Below are 18298 nucleotides of genomic sequence, written 5' to 3'. Positions count from 1 at the left end.
GTTGGGGTTGAGAAATGAGCCCTTGGGGAGGGGTGCCCGTGGGCACAGCCAGGTGCAGCTGGGCCCTGGCTCTGTCTCAGGCTGTGTCCTCCTACAGGGCAGGCTCCAGCCTGTGCTCGTGGGGAGCAGCCTCTCAGGAGGGTTCCAGGGCTTTTCTTTAGGCTTTTTGCTCTACTATAAAAACATGAGATTGGAGCTTGATGGTGAGAGAGGAACCTCCAGGAAGAGCACCCGGGAGCCATTCCTGTGCAGAAGGAAGCTTGTGTTCCTCAGCTTTTTACATTGTTAATTTTACTTGAAGGTGATGTGCTGACACTGCGTTTTTGCACTATGCTGTACATTTGTAAAGTTTTACAGAAAACACTAATTAAACGTTTCCTTTTTCTCATTTAGCCTGCTTTGGCATTTCTCCTTTCATCTGTCCCTTACTCCCTTTCCCCTTCCCAAGTCCTCAGTGACAAGTGAAAATCACTTCTAAGCATTCAGATTCCCTTGTGAGGGCCCACAGGTGGGTTGTGGTCACTGTGTGAACTAAACCTGAAATGTCTCATCTAAAATGTGGCCAAGTAAACACAGCTTGGAAAACTGCTGAGTTTTTCAAACTAAAATGCCACTCATGGTGAGTATAGCTGGTAAAATCAGGATCACAGTAAAAGAATCTACAGTTCTTGAAACTATTTGCTGCTTTTTTTCTTCCTCATTTGCCCTATTTTTCTTGCTTTCAGTGATAACAGAGCTCAAACTTCACTCTTGGAATTATTTTTTTAAACCCCTTTTTTTTTTTGCAAACATCATATGTTCCTTTTTGCTTACTTGTTTTTAGTGTAGTAAGTGAATATCAGGACAGGCACCAAAACACAGCATGGAAAATGCAAATCCCAAAGTCCTAAAAATGGTCCTTTTCCAGCTTTCTGTCAGAAAAGGAAGCAGCTACATTTTCAGGATGGAGCTCATACAGGTTGGTGGCAGCATTTGCAGCTTTCTGAAGAGCAGATTCCAGCTCCAGTGCTTTCAGATACCCCCGTGCTCCACAGGCCCTTGGCTTACCCCCACCCTGTCCTGGAGGCCAAGGCTTTTGCCAGCATGTTTTAACTCATGTGGGGGTGAAATGGATGAAATTTAAAGCCATTGTGTTGTCCTCTCTGAGGGCTTTCACAATTTTGTGTTACTGTGAGGTCTGGTTCTTTTGCCACCAGATGGCACCTAAGCCCAGGTGATAGGAAATTCATCTTTTCAACAAGCCCACAGTGATACTTTATTTCTTTAAATGTGCACACCTAAAAGAACTGTTAAATTTTATTTATTACAAATTATCACAGATGTATAGAAATATGAAAAAAGACATTCACCTAAACTTGGCTTTACTCAAAACACAGATCCTGAGACACATCTCAATGAAAAACAATAAAAGCAGCAAAAATAAGTGAATGTTTCATTACAGATGCCTTAAAAGGTAAAATCAGATTTTCTGTGCAAGGATGCTATTTCTCTGTCTTTTTAGGCATAAACAATCATAATGTCGAGGAATATTAGATCAGTAAAATATCCCATCAAGAAGCAATCTCCATGTGCTCCTGGAGTCTATCTGCTGTGATGTACACTGGTATGGACTTAAAATATGAAACACCAAGTGAAAATATATGTGGTTACAAAAAGAATTTTTATTTAGTCAAATGAAACACTGAATTATGCTTGAAACTACATCTGTAATGAAACTCTGATATATAAACATGTAACTAAGGCATTTCTAGAAGGATGCAAAGGCACAAATAACACAAGACTGGAATATAACCTCAAAACAGTAATTTTCAAAGTAGTGACCAGGCAGCTGCCCTGAGGAGCTTGGAGCCAAGGGCAGTGAGTTTTGGTATCACAGTGTTACATCAGTTTTAACAAATGGTCCCATTGCCAGCCTCCATACTTTGGGAATATTTCCACACTGTGCTCCAGATTTGGTCTGGCTTTTCCAAATGATTAATCCAATCCACTCTCATCATCCTTGTCACCTTGTGCTTTAGGAGGACATCCTTCCACCTCAGCCAGGCCCTGTGCTTCTCTATCACTGCCATGCCCTGTCAAAAGCACAAAAGCAAAGGGCAAATGAAACTCGTGGTCTTTAATAATGAAAAAAGAAATATAAAGCCAAATTTTTTAAAACCATTTAAATGAAAATCAGGTAAGAAATTCTCTGTAGAAAAAGAAAACATTTTAATTCTTAATTAATAAGGATTCCCACATAAATAAAAGGGAGAGGTGATTGTAAATAACAGCCTTCAACAGGAGCTGAACAGATCCTTAGGGTGTCTGTGCCAAATCCTGTTTTCTCTGTGATTAATAATGTCACTGCAATCTTACCATTCTCTTCCCATGAGCTTGGGTCATCTGGTTGATGACAGACTGGTGACAGCAGCAGATGATCCTTGGGCTCAGTGATTACCTCTTGTATCAAGGGTTTCAAAGGGGCTACCTCTTTATCTTTGCTCTCCAGGTATCCTTCTGAATTATCAGGCTCTGTAAATAAGCTTTTGAGAAGGGGTCTTAAGTGCTCCTTTTCATGCTCTTTATGGTTCTGACATACATTTGAAAAAATTGCTGTTGGAACTTCTTCCACTGAATTCTCAATCATGCTTTTATTGTTTTCCTCTAATGCAGAATTGCTGTCATTTGCCACTTCAGAAATTATTTCAATTTTTGGGTGATAGTCCTGCTGTAAAGGTAGAAATGTAATTGAAAAATTATTCTTATATATAAAAGCCAAAGGAAGGGTAAATATCTCTTGGATCCATGTAACAGTTATCAGCTTTAATGTGCTGTTCTGATAAGATATATGGAATATATGCTTGATATATTCTGCTGCTTTGTGAATGAATCTTAGATTAGCAATTTCTCAGGCATCACCAATGAACTGACCATAAACTAATTAACAGTTCATAAAAATAGCAGTGTGTGGGCTCTGTTCTAATATTTTACTACAAACAGAGGAACCTGACCAACATCTTCATTTGCTTCAGTGGAGAACTGAGCAGCCTTTGGAAAAGGACAGCTGCTAACACATCCTCCTTCCCTAATCCTCTTTCCTTGCCTTCTTTTAATTGGTGGATTGGAGCCAAAATATTTTGCAACCCTGTTATGTGTCTGTGATCAAAAGGGCAAATTAATTCCATGTCTTATGATGACTGTAGGAACAGTTGACTTTATCTTGGAAAGACTTGTAAGAGTATGTACTGTACCAGCCTGTCACCAGCAAGGCCAGTATGATTCTATGATCATCATGAAAATTAAAACTGTGCTTTTAAACTTTGTTATCTTCTTTTTTCTCTTCTTTTTAGGCTTGTGCACAAAAGATTAGTTTGAGCAAAGCAAACTCTTTGCACACTCTAAGGTGGACAAGGTCTGGCCTGCAGTACAGTCTCAAAATCTCTGTGATTTCAGTTTAAAAGTCAGATTTTATTCAGCAGCAGGCAATTTGCACCATATTAATACTGGTACAGTATAATTTTTAGTATAACACTACATCCTATTAAGAAAATAAACGTTTGTAACTGTTGCATTACTGATCATAAGTTTTTATTCTATTTTTGCTAGACAAGAATATAAAAAAGTGAGATTTAAACAAAGGAAAATTAATATGTAGATATGAACTGCTGAAACCATCCATTTCAGTTTGTAAATTCGTAAGTGATTGCATCTCCCAAACCAGTATTTCACAGCTTGGATTATCCTCATTTTGCAAAGCCTTTGTAAATGTGTTTAGGGAAGTTTCACAACTGGAATTAATGAAAATGTTACCTTTTGAACAAAGATTTCATCTTCTGGCGGAAACTCACTTACAACTACATCTTCTAAATCAGGTAGTTCCTAAAAAAATCACAGATCAATAATCAGTGGGAAGAGCTACTGTAACCCATGGAAAATGACATCTCTGGCTCATTGGACAACTCCTTCAAAGCAATGCTCATCAGAGTGTGAGGCCACAGCCAGCAGGACCCCCCCTGCCATCCCTTCACAGGCAGAGTTTGCTGTTAAGCACGTGTGGGAAAGGGAAAATTCATCTCTCTCCAGAAATAGGAAATGGGAAAGCAATAGCCCTAATGTCAGACTGAATGCTGTTTTCTACTATGCTGTGTGATTATGAAAGAAAACAGGATAAAGACTAAGGCATTACCAGGATTTTAAAAGCAAACATGGTTTATTCTCTTATCCTGTCTATTCGATAGATTTAATCCCAATTGCAACCCATCTCTATGGGTAAGTGCCAAATCCAGACCTGCAGTCTTCCTGAAACTACATACTCCTCAACCTAAATACACCTAATAAACCAATGTTTTACTGTGAATGTCTCATAATTAAGACACAGAACTGCAAACTTGCTGAGAACTGTTTTTCCTCAGAAAGGTCCAATAATTTCAGCTTTCCACAAGAAAATATTATCTTGACAACTATCATTTGCTGCCATGAAAGGAAACACAGAAGGTGGGAATGCAAAATCACAGGTAGAAACTAATACCTTTTTGCCATTTTTTTTTACTGTAGGTCAATACTGGGATAAGCATTTCCTTTTGTTTTTAGATATTTTTTAGCACTTAATGACTTTGTAGCAGGCTGCTTAGCATGGTAGCATCAGGAACATCTGTACTGTCTTGTGTGGTGAAAATTAAAATCAAGAAAGGAAATTTCTCCTTCCTGATATGGTGGCAGCTAGTGCAGCATGTCCTGAAGTCACAGATTTTATAAAAATTGCATTAAAAATGTACAAATTAAGATCTGAGACTAATGTGGAGTTTGATGTCAACGAGGAGATGAAATAGCTCTTAGTCTTGTTTCAGTCATCAGGTGTATTTGCAGACCAACTACGAGTTAACCCAGTGTAGATATGTGGGAATGTGATTCCCACACTGCCAAGGCATGTGCAGCAACAGGAACTTGTTTCTGCTTGACACAGGGATGTCATAACCACCCACTGCAAACCCTCCTCCACTCTTCTCCCTTATATTCTCCCTGAGACCATCTAGAAACTCAGGATATGAATCAGGACAGTGGTGCTGCTCCATAGTCTCTCACCATTGGCATCTTCCAGCCATTCCCTGCAATGTCAGCACTGAGGTTCTTTGGAATATCTGCAGTAGGGTAAGTACTGGAGGCTCTTGGGAGAGGCTCTTTCTATTACTAAATGTTGGAGAATAAGTAGCATAGAACACTGAAATGTGTATTAGTGTGTGATTTGGGTTTGGTTTTCCTTCTGTAGAATTAAAACAGTCACACTTTTTACATCTCTAAAACCCCACACATGTGTGCTTAAGAGATACTTTTATACTGCCTTGAAGTTTGTGCATAGGATCTTCCTATGGTGCCACAGAGCATCAAGGGAAAAACAAACACTGAATCAAGGAGATCTTCACACTGTGGGTACCTACAGTGTCACTAATATTTACTTCAGGCACTGTAAGATCTGCTTTTAATAATAATATTGTGCATACTTTAATTGCTTTTCACTGTAATTTCTGTTTTTAAATGAGAGTCCTCATTAGCTTCTCCAGAGAAATCACAAAGATAGAAGGTCAACTTTAGGTGATTTACAGGACAAAAGGATTTATAGCATAAACAATTTAAGGACAAAGTAAACTCTGGAAGCATTCTTCATAAATGCTCCACTGGAGAGAATACCCCTGCAGCTTTACTTTTTGGGTTTTTCTTTCTTTCTTTCTTTCTTTCTTTCTTTTTTATTTTTCCTAACAGTAGACCCTTCTTAAAAACATGCCCATACAGTTTTATTAGCCAGAATGTTACAAGAATTAACTTGGAGAAGATAATACACACATGTGAACTTCCCCAAGTCTGAATCCAATACATACATCAAGAGAAAGTGCTGCCAGTGTCTCCAGTTTGAACTGTTCAATTTCAGCATATTCCTCCTCCCTCTCAGGAAGCTCAGCCTGGTCAGTAGCTGCCTCCTGTCCTGGTAGATCTGCAGAATAATTAATAGTCAGTTGCAGAGAACTAGCTGAATAAAAAATTATCGACGTTGCAAGCACTGCAGAACCAGATTGCTGGGGACTGACTACCACTGCAGAATTCACAGCTCAATCCAAAGTTTTGTTTTTCTATTATATTCTGGGTCTCTCTTCTTTGTATAAATTAATATTTGCATTTTGCAATAATGTGTTCCACAAATCTATAAAAGCATTTCTCCATGTGTGAAGGTACAAAACCATCTCTAGAGTGATGACCAGCTTCTGTGAGCAGACAGACTGCCCAGTTTATGTGGGAGCACGGGAAGTCTGTAAACTCTCCTGGCCTTTCACTAAACCTGGCATGTTTGAGAAGTGGAGTTCCACCTTTAAGTTGCAGAAGTTGCAGGTTAAGCTTGCAGAAATTTACTATTTATTGTATTTAAAGAACATTTTACCCAGTATTGCTTGATTTCACCAAGTCACTGTGGAAATCTAATAGAATGTTTTTATGTATGAGTTAGTTGGCTTGAGGCACAGCAGAGGCAGTGCTCCAACAAGAGAGGTTGGCTGGTCATGCTCAGTTTGGTTTGGCTCTTCACTGTGTACTTTACCATCTGCCCCCTGGTTGAAATTTGCACATTTGTAAGAGTCTGGTTCCTGTGCATCCTCTTGAACTTCATCAGGCATATTTCCAGATGTGAAATCTCTGCTATCTTCTCTATTTGGTAGAACTGTTATCATTTCATCACAAGCATCGAAACCCTCATTTTTAAATTTCTCAGTCTTTTCTTGAGCTTCCTCTTCTGATCTATTTGAAGTTTCTGATGTATTAGAATTTCCATCACCATCTTTTGAATTTGCAGGTGCTCCTACAGAAGAAATAATTTCATAAAAATTGCTGAGCTAATCTACCACTGCTCATTTTAAATTTCCAAACACTACTACAATGGGCTAGAATGTGCATCAAAAGCTCCTACTTTGAGCTACTACTACTCCATGGATGAGTAGTCCTCCCAAGACTGCGGCAATGCTGTTTTCCCATCTCAACTCCCCAGCAAACAGAAGTTCCCCACAAAAAAAAAAAAAAATCACCTAGAGAAAATGCTTAAATATTAAATGTTTGGTATTTCTAATACTTTGAAAAGACTCTCAGGTGAATACATATTGAAATACATCCTTGAGGATTTTGATGGATCAGCATCAAGTGCTGGTTACCCTCTCCTTTGTGCAATCCACTTACTTGAAAAAAAATTTTTAGTTGGTAGTCAATCCAAAGATGTATCAGATAAAGACTCCTCTGCACATACAAATTGAAGTGGTCACAGACATCTTCCAGAACAGTAAGCACAAACCTTCTTGGGTATCTGTTGCAACTCCTTCCATGCACTTTTGTTTCCTCTTTTCCTGTGCTCTTTGCCTAATTGCTGCTAACGCATCAATGCTATCTTGGATTTTTTTTCTCTCTCTGGTTTCCCATTTTTCCCTTTCTGCCTTCTCAGCTTCAAGCCCTCCAACAGCCCAGGCTTCTGCACAGGCTCTAATGAAAACACAAAAGCTCACTGTAATACAGCTATAAAACCCCACCTTTGCAATGAGAGAGAAGTTTAAAAGAGTTTGCAACAGCACAAAATAGCAGCAAGAGAAAAAAGCAGATAGCAGTGACAATCCCTTATGCAACAGGGATGTACATTTATCTCACAAAAGAAACAGAAATATCCAAATGCTGATTGCTGATTACATCACCAGAGATTGGTCTGATCTTGGCTCAGCTGTTCCAGACACCTGCTCAGTTTCTGTTGAAATCAGGATTTGCCTCTGGTCTACAGACATAGTGTGAAACAATTCTGTTCAAGAATTATTTTGTGAAAAAATACACAGCTTTTTTCTAGGTATGTTAGACGTAGAACTCTGTAGTACCATACTCTTCTCCTCAAAGTCATCCACTTTCAATAACTTATACTGGTCAATCTTCCTTCCATGACAGTATTGACAAAAAATGGATGAGTGATTGCTAGGACTTGATTCTTATGGCTGTGTGAAGAAGATGGCTGGTTTTTTACCTGTCCTTTGGGAAAACTGGTCTGTCATCCAGATATGTCAGCTGTTTTAGTCGAACAGTGAGTGTTTTTCTATAGTTAGCAATTTTCCTTATCACCTCATTTCCCATCAAATTCAGCACATGCTAGAGAAACAAGGGAAATATTTTTAAGCTTGAGTAGCAAAACCCCCAGCCTGGATATGCACTTCCTCTGTCATTTCAAAAGCAAGAAATGAATAAAACTTCCAAGGTGTTACAGGTGATCTACCAGAAACAAACCAATGTTTAATAATGTTTCTTTTAGACTGATACCTACTGTGCACTGAACTACCCAACAAAGCCACTTGATGGGGTTCACCCACACACAAACACAAACCCTCAGCTATTTCTGGCTTACCAGATTGGGCATGGTCTCCAGAATAGCTACAATACTTGGATCACTCAGATTGTTGTGGGAAAGATCAAGAACAGAAATACTTGGGCATTCCTGCAAGTGCTGGATGTCTTCCACTGTTTGTAACTTATTGTGAGCAATCTGCAGAGTCTGCAGGACTTTCAGACAAGCTGCCAGACAAGAACAGTACAATGAAAGGAAAGGTAAGAGTTGTCACTTGACCAAGGGGTTTTTTGAGCAAATAAAAAAATGCATTGTCAAACTAATAGTTTATATTGAATTTGGAGCTTTTTTCTAAATTTGTTATTCTGCTATATATACTTTGTGACAAGGCCTCCAAAGCTGTTTCTTCACCCCAGGGAAAAATAGGTGCTTGGTTTTAGGATAGTAGTTTTTTAAAATTCACATTTCAAACTAAACAGTTACACAAAAGCAAGAGCTTTGTGTTTCAAAATTCTCAAATGTATGCAAGTAGTAATGTACAGAAATAGTTTTTTATTTTCTGCTGAAGACAGAATCCATCTTTTAGCAGATGTAAAAGATTTGGTAATGCGTCTGCAACTGCCAAAGCACATCTTAACTGAAAGGTAAATGGTGAAAACTAGATTGTCAGTCTGTCTGCAACACAGATAAGTACTGACATGGTATTAAGAAGTGTGGAAAAACTACTTAATTAACCTAGGTATCCATGTGAAAGTAGTTTTTCTGTAGTAGTAGTATTTTCTGTTTCTCAACATAGGTTTTATTCCTCCACAGAAGCCCTGTGGGCTTTGCTATGGATATTGTGCAAAATTCTAACATAATTTTAAAAATCCTTTGAAACTAGTGCCACTAACAAAAGCATAGTCAGAACTTAGGAAAAATATGGGCTTGCCAGAGGCTAAAACCTGTTGCAGTAACAGTTCTTACAGAGATTCTCAATGGTCCTAATGTAGTTGTTACTGATATTGAGGGAATCCAGCTTTTGTAAGGGTTCAAGGTTTTCAATTTTCTCAATTAGATTGAGTTGCAGGTAGAGGGAACGCAACTCTGTCTGAGCCTCCAAGTTCTCAATTTTTCTTAAGCCATTGCATTGCAGCCACAAACACTTCAGTCCTGTATATTCTTCAAGATTCTCCAGTCGGTCAAACCCTGCAACAAAAAAAGATGTTTTAAATTGAAATGGCATTGGCTGAAAATGACTCTTTGGATGAGAAAATTCCATTAAACCCGAGCTGCTGAAACAGCCTGAGAGAACACTGGTACTGAAGTCACTGCAGAATTTCCACTGAATTCCTGGCACTGTTTGTGGCCCCTAAAGGGCAAAACCAGATTGGTACCTATTCTGGTCTGTATCTCAGCAGCCCTTTAGATGCTAAATAATACATAGCAAAACCAAGGCTGAATCTAGAAGGTAGCATATCCTGTTTATCTGGAAGAATTCTTAGGATAACTTGGGCCAGGTAACTGCATCATGCAAAAACCTGCTCAGAGATCATCAGAGCATGAGTAATGTTCATTCTAACAATTTTTTTTTCTTTCAGTAGTGTTTCAAACATGCAGCAAGTATTTACTGTTTATTTTCCTCTTGACCATCTTTACTTGGCAGTAAAAAAGTTCCAAAAGTTGGAAAAAGCTTTTTATACAATCAATTTAAGGAAAAATATGTATATTTTCCTCTGAGTGCAAACCAGGCCAGTATTTTAATTCACATTTTTCAGAGGCTCCTCCTTCAGTAAAAGAAACCAAAAATATGTCCCTTGATTCCTACTGATCCTTTGGATGGCTCCACAAAGTGAGCCAGATGTACAGTTCACTTTTCTACCTTCATTTGACTAATTTTGTTTCCCAAATCCAGTATTACATAAAATTGTGTTCTAATTTAGAAGAATGGCTAGATACCTTCCCTCAGTGAGCCATGAAGTAGATTCTCTGCTAAAATGCTACTCAGAATGATCAAGCTGGGCAGTCAAGTCCACATCTTACCTTTATAATGCAAGTACAGTGTATCATTTAAGTACGGGGTCCAGTATAATTTCTGCTGTTTACAGATGTCTAGCAGAATCTTTTTTGTCATCCTAAAATAGTATAGGAAGCAGAAGCAAAATAAAAAATGTATTTGAGTGTACATTCTGAGATTTTTGGTTTCCTTACAGATTCCATTGCAACACAACTGACAATTCTTTAATGCAAGAGAAACAGCTACAGCTTTCAAAATTATATTAAAAAAAAAAAAGCTGGGTTTTTTAGTGTGGCTTTTCATGTCTACTTTTGAAGTGAGTCACCAGGCCCTTCTAAAAAAAAGGGGGTTTATAGGAAAATGGGCAGGGAATTAGAGAGTTCATCTTCTTGGAAAAGAGCACCATCATTTCATGTTAGCTTTTGGTTCTAATGTTAGCTTCCTCTCCAATTCTTTCCCCTGTTCCTTGCTGCTTTGGTACAGGACCTTTGGTGGCAGAGCCAAAATGCACTATTTTTCTCAGACTAGAGAAATTAATGGTAATCAACCCAACATTTTATTGAAATGCTGACTCCAAAATAGTACTCAAGAAAGTTTTGCTATAGAGTTGTTGGTTGGTTGGGAATGCCACTAGGAATTAACAGAATGCTTTGTCTGAATTGAGGCAGAGAAATGGTTAAATCTACTGGCACATGACTTCCACAGGAGTTTGCACAATTTTCTCCAGATCCATTAAATGACTTCATCATGTGGTTAGAATGTAGTTTGCTACAGTGGCCAAAAAACCCAAACATATGTCCAGATGCTGTAAATATCATTAATACCTGATTTATCCATTATTCTCAAGTTCATCTTCAAAACTGTTCTCCAGAACTGAGATGAACGGACAGAATAGCAAAACTCCTGATGATGCCAAGACATCCACAAACCATGTATTACCTTACAGAGCCTCTCTTTTCTACTGTCGTTTGACTGGATGAGCTGGTTCCAGACTTCTGATCAATATCTGATTTTTGTTCATTCTCTTGATCTGCCCTGGACATACAGTTGACTTCTTTCTCTTGAGTTTTATCAGCTTTTTAAACAAGAAAATGAATTGCAATTTAACAGTAAGGGTGGGGAAAATGTGTCATGTTATCAATTACTTCAGAGAAATAGTGGAGAGCATTTGAATATGAATTTCAAGAAAAGGGTGTTTTAACTAAGATTTCTGCTGAAATTTTTAATGAAACTTAACTTTCTTAAACAGCATCATAAAATAAACAGTAGCAAGAAATCTGCATTTTTTTTTTAAATCAGAAAGTTGGATAGTACCCATTATTCTTAATATTCTTATAATGTACACTCACAATAAAGTACTGACACCAATGTTCTGATGGTGTTAGACATTTAATATATATTACATATAATTAACACCAATTTGAGTTTACTGTAAAGAGACTTCAGCAATGGTATCAGTCATCCCAAGCACTGTTAGTCTGGCTCTTCTACAAATTTACCCTTTGTGCTCCCTGGAAGGTGTCTTTACACTGCCTTTGATTAATTCCAATTTCAGTATTTGTCTCTTCAGATACTTGCCCTGAACCTTCTACTTGCACTTGTAGTTCATAGAGAAAGTGCAAACAAGATGATTGTACCAGCTTACTTAAATATGACTGTAATTAAACCACAATAATCGGACATACTTAGTAATACAAGAGGCAATGGGCTGAAACTGATGCACAGGAAGTTTCAGCTGAACATAGGGAAGAACTTTACTGTGCGGGTGACCATGCACTGGAACTGTTTGCCCGGACATGGCATGGAGTGTCCCTCACTGGAGATGTTCCAGAGCCATCCGGACACAATCCTGTCCCCTGTGCTCTGGGATGGCCCTGCTTGAGCAGGAGCTCGGACCAGTGACCCGCTGTGGTCCCTTCACACCTGACCCATCCTGTGCCTTGTGATTTAGAGGTCAGGCTGTGTGATTGCAACGCTGGGGGAAATACTTCTCCGGCGACAGGAAAGTAAAGAAATTCGGGAAAGGAAAAAAGAGCACAGGAAGACAGCAACTCAGAGTCAGTGTGCCTCAGTTATGTCAGGGTTTCCAGTGACTTTGCTGGCAGAAAGAACACACTCGTGTTTGCATCCCCATGAGTATGAGCAGCCGTGATGTGCAGGCTTTGTGCGCTGCCGAGCGAGCCGGAGGGGCTCACCTGTGCTCACAGCGCTGCCCTCACGCTCCGTGTGGGCACCTCCGCTCCCGGGGTCGCCCAACGGCGCCACGGACGCCTCAGGCGCCGGGACCTCCTCTCTGCTGCCGCTGTCCGGGTCTCCAGCGGGCGCCGCCTGCATTCTAACACCCCCGAGCCGGTGTGGGATTTACGCTCTGCCTTTTCCAAACAAAATGTCCGCAGACTTTAGTCAACGGCAGGCGAGGGACGGAGCGGAGCCCGAACTCAGGCTGCCGCCTCAGCCGTGGCCATGGCGACGCCGCGCGCAGCCCCACAAGGCCCCGCGGCTGCTCCCGGCGGCCCCGCGCGGCGCAGGCGGCGGCGGGCGCGGGCAGCGCGGCGGGCGGAGGGCCCGGCCCGGCATCGCGGGTGAGGCACCGGCGGGTCAGGGCCGCGGCGGGGGTGGGGTCCGGCCGGGACAGGCCGCGCCAAGGAGGGTCCCGGGCCGGGGCTGGGCGAGGTGCGGAGGCTCCGGGCCAGCTCGCTGGGGTTGCGCGGAGACGGCGCGCCCGGAGCCCGCTGTCCCGCCCTGGGCGAGGGGTGGGCGGGGTGTGGCGGTGCAGGGCGGCACGGCGAGTCCTGCCGAGGAGAGGACGGATATGTACTTGTTTAAAAAACGTGTTAACTAGTAAAAGTCGTGTGAGGCACAGCAAGCGCGGTGTGCGTGGTGCGCTGCACCGTGCCGTGGTTCAAGGACAGTGGCAGATGCGGTGCTTTTGGCTGCGCTGGGGGCTGACGTGCTGTCAGCCTGCTTTGTCTCTCATGTAGCTGTTTGTCCTTGAAAGAGCCTGTTGTTTCTTTGTGACTCAGCTTGCGTGTGCTGGTTATCCTTGCCTCTCTTGTAGGTAGTTTTCATCTTCCAACGTTGGTTTTCACCTGTTCAGCTTCTGCTTTAATTGTTTTATGTACAGAATCGTTGATCATTGTTGTTGCAATATAATTGATTAATAGCTCAACCCTAGGAAAAAGGGTGAACAGTACCTAAACCAGTGAGGTTGATGGTAGGTAACCCCCAAGTTTTAGCACACTGACTTGTGTTTTTTCTGCATCATAACAGTGCTCAAACTCTAAAATGCTGCATCTCAAAGGTTATCCATACAGTCTGAAAAGTTTACATGGCTCTGGAGGCAATTGTAATTGCCTGTGTCTTTTTTTTTTTTTTCAGGCTTGTGATGACCATGGCTGCAGTGGATCGATTCTCCCTCTTGTACAGAGAAATCAGTCGCTCCTGCAGTTTCTATATAGAAGCCCTGGCTATTGTTGGAGCTTGGTACACAGTCAGAAAGGTTGTGTCTCTGGCCTTGGGCACTTACAGCGCACTCAGGCTGCACGTGATTCCAAAGCTGAGCGGGGAGGTTGATCTCGTCAAGAAGTACGGCAAGTGGGCCGTGGTCACGGGTAAGAGATGAATGGTGAATTTTCTTGTGTTTATGTAACATTCTGTGCCAGTACTGTGAAACTTGGTGGCTTGTGGCCTTGGATGAGCTTTATATCACAGGCTGGAGCCTGTATTATCTCTGGTTGCAGGTTAATCTGCCTGAGCAGTGGCTGTTGTTCATTGCCTTTATAAATTAATTCCTCAGGAGATGGGCAAGCTAAGTGAGTTGACTGACTACTGAGAAAGAATGACAGCAGTTGTTGCACAAATTTGCAGGGTACCTCTTGATCACCTGCAAGTGTTAACAGAGATGTAGACAGGATCCTCTTTTTCTTATGAGGTGTTCAACATGTGCCCTAGTTCTTCAGCAAGGTTTGAGTCCTGTACCTCTGACATCCCTGCCTTTCATTAGGTTCTCCTTTGAGCTCTCTCTTGTTGTCATGGAAGATATAAAACTTTTATGAGGGGAATTGCAGAAGGTGGTTGACAGTGTTGTCTTTACTCTTGTGTCTTTGAATTCAATAGACTTAGTGCCACATGATCTCAGAAAAAGGAATAAGGCTATAATTGAAAGAACTGTCAAAATAGAAGGCTGGTGTTGCTCAGTTTTTCACTTGTGTGTTCTATTGCTGTTTTCTCCTGCAGGTAGCACAGATGGTATTGGGAAGGCTTATGCTGAAGTACTGGCAAAGCATGGTGTCAACGTCATCTTAGTCAGCAGAAGCAAAGAGAAGCTGGAGGCTGTCTCCAGGAGCATATCTGAAACCTATAAAGTGGAAACAGATTTCATAGTAGCTGATTTCAGCAAGGGGCGTGAGCTTTACCCAGCCATTAAGGAGGCTCTGAAAGACAGAGAAATTGGGATTTTGGTGAATAATGTAGGAATATTTTATGCCTACACAGACTATTTTACTAATCTGTCTGAGGATACGCTATGGGACTTGATCCATGTAAATATTGCTTCCGCTACCATGATGACACACATTGTGCTGCCAGGCATGGTAAAGAAGAAGAAAGGGGCAATTGTGAATCTTTCTTCAGCAGTCTGTTGTCAGCCAACACCGATGTCGACAGTCTATGGAGCCTCTAAAGTAAGTTGGGCTGTAGTGTTAAATGGCATGCACTGGAAACACATTCAGCAAGGATGTCAAAATACTTTAATGTTTTCTAGGGATTTGTTTAAATTTTGGAGGTGAATGATACCTGTGTTATGCAGGAAACTCTTCATCCTCACCAGTGCTGGGCTTTGAACCAAAGTCAGTGCTCTTGGATTTTGTGTGCAGTGTGGCATAACAGTCATTCTAGGAGAAATGTTGCCTTTCTTAGAGGCAGAGAGGCAATTCTGTGTGCCTTATTGAAAGGGTCAAGAATTTAATCTCTCTCCGGCTGAACTGTGCACATACCTCAAGTCTTGTATACCAGTATTTGGTAGCAAAAAGAGCTATACTCATGCTCAAGCCACCACTGTGACATGGAGCGTGGCCAAATCAAGCCACTGCTTCATGTAATACCAAAGAGTGTTGTAGCATATTTGGGGCCAAGTGAAAAGAACTCCCCCATAATTGTCCTTCCTGAAGAGATCCAAGCAGTAATGAATAGGACTGGGCAGCTGGGTGATGCTGGAAGAATGAATGCTCATGGTGATGGTGGATTTACACTGCCTGACATGCTGCTGAATCCACAGAAGCAGCTGGAATTGTGGAAGGCTCTCACCTAGATCCATTGTCTAAACACAGGTGGTTATTGCTCCCAGCAGTCTGTGGCTGCCCTCTGTTGTAGCCTTGCTCCTGACATAGCTCTTTTATTTCCTTTGGCCTGGAGCAAAACCAGCTCTTACTACCCCAAGGTATAAAACTCCTTGCAGACTTCCTTCAGTGTGGAAACTGGCTTACAGTTACTGTTTCTGTGCAGAGTATCTGTCCCTTTGATTTTGCCAAGTGTATGTAGAACTGCACTCTGAATTAAAACAATTAAAAGGCTTGAATGAAAAAGAAGAATCACAAATGTACCAAAGTTTCTTGGTTTAGCTGAGATAATCAATCCAAATGCTAGGTCAGCAATCCAGCTTTAAGCCTGGCCTCGCAACACAGAAGTGAGAACAAGCTGCTGCAACATCCTAAGCCTCTTTGTGTACTTACAATGAACAATGCTTGAAGTGGTTGCTTTAATTTTCCTAAAGCAGCTGTAAGAGAATTTGTACAAGATGCTTTCCCAACAAACTCTTGGGAAAACCTTTTGCAAGGCTCGTTGGAAGTAGCAAGATATCTGCTCACAAGCTGAGTCTAAAATGCTCTTTCTCAGGGAGAACTGGCTGTGTGGCACAGCAGGGAAGGCATCAGTGTTGCTGCCCTGATAAGACTGAGCCAGGCTCATTTTTCAGTCTGATTCCAGCAGTCCCAGTTATCAGCCTTGTGCTTTTCTTGTCCTGTAAAAGTAAAATGACCTAAAGGAGGTAATGCAGATACACATTAACGAATCTTTTTGCCTGAGAGAGTCCCAGGAAATAACTGACCTGACTTCTGGAGAGGACAGTTGAATGCAAAATTCACCTGTAAATGTATTAAAGAATGGAACTTCATTTTTTTTCTTCTGACAGTAGTAGGTAGAGCTGTCTGTACAGTATCCTTGCAATGCCTCCCGACCAGATAAGGTGTTTATTTTAGATGAAATAAATGTTTTTGTATTATTTTTAAGCAGAAATTGCAGAAATTGTTGGATTGTGACAAGCACTTTGTCCTGCAAGTTACTGTACCGTGGCAGATTTATTGCAAATAACAGCACAGAAAAATATTGATAATACTTCAGAAAATCATATTTTTATACTATTTATTAATGTTTATTGAGCTGGTGCATAAAATATGTTAAAACTTTTCTGTAATTTTAATAAAACTTTGCCATGAGATTTCATTGTTTAAAAAAAAAGGGAAAAAAGTGTCTTTCTGCTTTTGTTTTTCTAGAGCTACTTGGACTATTTCAGTAGAGCACTACATTATGAGTATGCCTCTAAAGGAATTTTTGTTCAGAGTCTAACACCATTTATAACTACTACAAAAATGTTATCATTCAGCAGCACTATATCAAAGAAATCTGTATTTTTTCCTACTGCTGAAGAATATGCAAGTCATGCTGTTTCTACTCTTGGGTTATCCATAAGGACCACTGGTTGCTGGAAGCATGCAATACAGGTAATGGAATTCATTAAACTATTTCATGCTTGTCAGTAGAAGTAAATCAGCTGTTTACTTCCTTACGAGTCTGAGTGAAAACTGCTCATTCTGAAAAAGTGTGATATATATTGTAGACTTTAAAGCATTATGCCATATTTTCTCACTAGTTCTGCTTTATAAACTTATGCTTGGGCATGCTTATTTGTAAGATCAGAGAGTGAATCCAATTCTCCCTTGAATTGTGCAGGAGAAATGGGAAAGAGACAAGTTTTTACTGAAAAGCAGAGCAGTGTTTCTCTTGGGGTGTTGCTGACTGGGCTGTGTTTCACTGTTTTTGTAAATAGAAATAGTTTTTTCAGTCTTAATATATTGAGCATATTTGTGCTTTGAGGAAGAGTGAGCAGGGAGGATGGAATAATAGCAGGAAAAAAACTGTATTTTCCTCCATTTGTTAGGGTTTTGATTTTTGGGGCAGACTGTTTTATGCACGTTGGTCACATCTCATGTATCCTATACATGATACGTATGTTTCCTATAGCATAGGGTTGACTAGATGGAAATGAAGAAGTGGGGATTAGTCCAAAAGGAATAAAAGAGACAGGATGCATTCTGGCAAAATGTGATAATTAATGGAAGTGGACAGAATGGCTGTTGTGAACTTGATTAAGTCAGGATTCAGTATTTATTTGCAGAACTGAACTGCTCAGCTGTGGGCACTACATCTGAAACAGCTGAATATGTATGCTTCAAGGGGCTGAATTTCAGGCTTTGTTGATGATAGTCAAGCACTTTTTGCCTTGCTTTAGTAGTGACTTGAGAAACTGTTTATTCTGTTTATTTTAAAGGAATGTATCTTTATCTGTCCCTTTTTTTTTTTTTTTTTTTCCTGTTTTCTTGTCTCCCTGTGCCTCTCCACAGTGGACGCTGGGCGAGTGCCTGCCTGAGTGGATGTGGGCATGGTTTGCTCTGTATTTGAGCAGAATTCTACGGAAGCAAGCTTTGGCAGCCAAAGCGAAATAGGAGTAGCTGGATATCCCATGAGACAATTCTGATCAGAGGGCTGCAACAATGTTTAATGAACTTTGGAGGACTTACTGTAACTTATCCATACCTTGTTAAGCAAGCTACGTAACCTAGTCAACAGAAGTCTGGATCCTCTCTGTATCCTTGTATTAAAATAGCTCCTCTGCTGCTTTCCTTTATGACAGAGCGCTGATG

The 18298-nt window shown here is 40.7% G+C and overlaps 2 protein-coding genes across 3 annotated transcripts; one reads left to right on the top strand and one right to left on the bottom strand.

Moving 5' to 3' along the window:
* Window positions 1-1418: 1418 nt before the first annotated feature.
* Window positions 1419-12802, bottom strand: DNAAF1 (dynein axonemal assembly factor 1). Its single transcript, XM_050978776.1, has 12 exons — window positions 12518-12802; window positions 11262-11397; window positions 10349-10440; window positions 9293-9514; window positions 8387-8553; window positions 8012-8133; window positions 7304-7488; window positions 6533-6820; window positions 5853-5956; window positions 3790-3858; window positions 2356-2707; window positions 1419-2072 (listed from the first exon to the last, which is right to left on the bottom strand). Exons 1-12 carry the CDS (start codon window positions 12654-12656, stop codon window positions 1975-1977), a joined length of 1974 nt encoding a protein of 657 aa, XP_050834733.1. The 5' UTR covers window positions 12657-12802; the 3' UTR covers window positions 1419-1974.
* On the top strand, window positions 4969-18282 carry HSDL1 (hydroxysteroid dehydrogenase like 1). Of its 2 annotated transcripts, none has more exons than XM_009090650.4 (5): window positions 4969-5127; window positions 13701-13933; window positions 14559-15004; window positions 16871-17098; window positions 17999-18282. In XM_009090650.4, exons 1-5 carry the CDS (start codon window positions 5090-5092, stop codon window positions 18098-18100), a joined length of 1047 nt encoding a protein of 348 aa, XP_009088898.4. In that variant the 5' UTR covers window positions 4969-5089; the 3' UTR covers window positions 18101-18282. The 2 variants fall into 2 exon arrangements, with proteins under 2 accessions (XP_009088898.4, XP_050834732.1); XM_050978775.1 differs by lacking the exon at window positions 4969-5127 and adding an exon at window positions 12836-12904.
* Window positions 18283-18298: the final 16 nt, after the last annotated feature.

This window comes from Serinus canaria, chromosome 11 (assembly GCF_022539315.1).
Source record: "Serinus canaria isolate serCan28SL12 chromosome 11, serCan2020, whole genome shotgun sequence".
NCBI classification, from domain to species: Eukaryota; Metazoa; Chordata; class Aves; order Passeriformes; family Fringillidae; genus Serinus; species Serinus canaria.
This window is presented reverse-complemented; position numbering and strand designations above follow the sequence as displayed.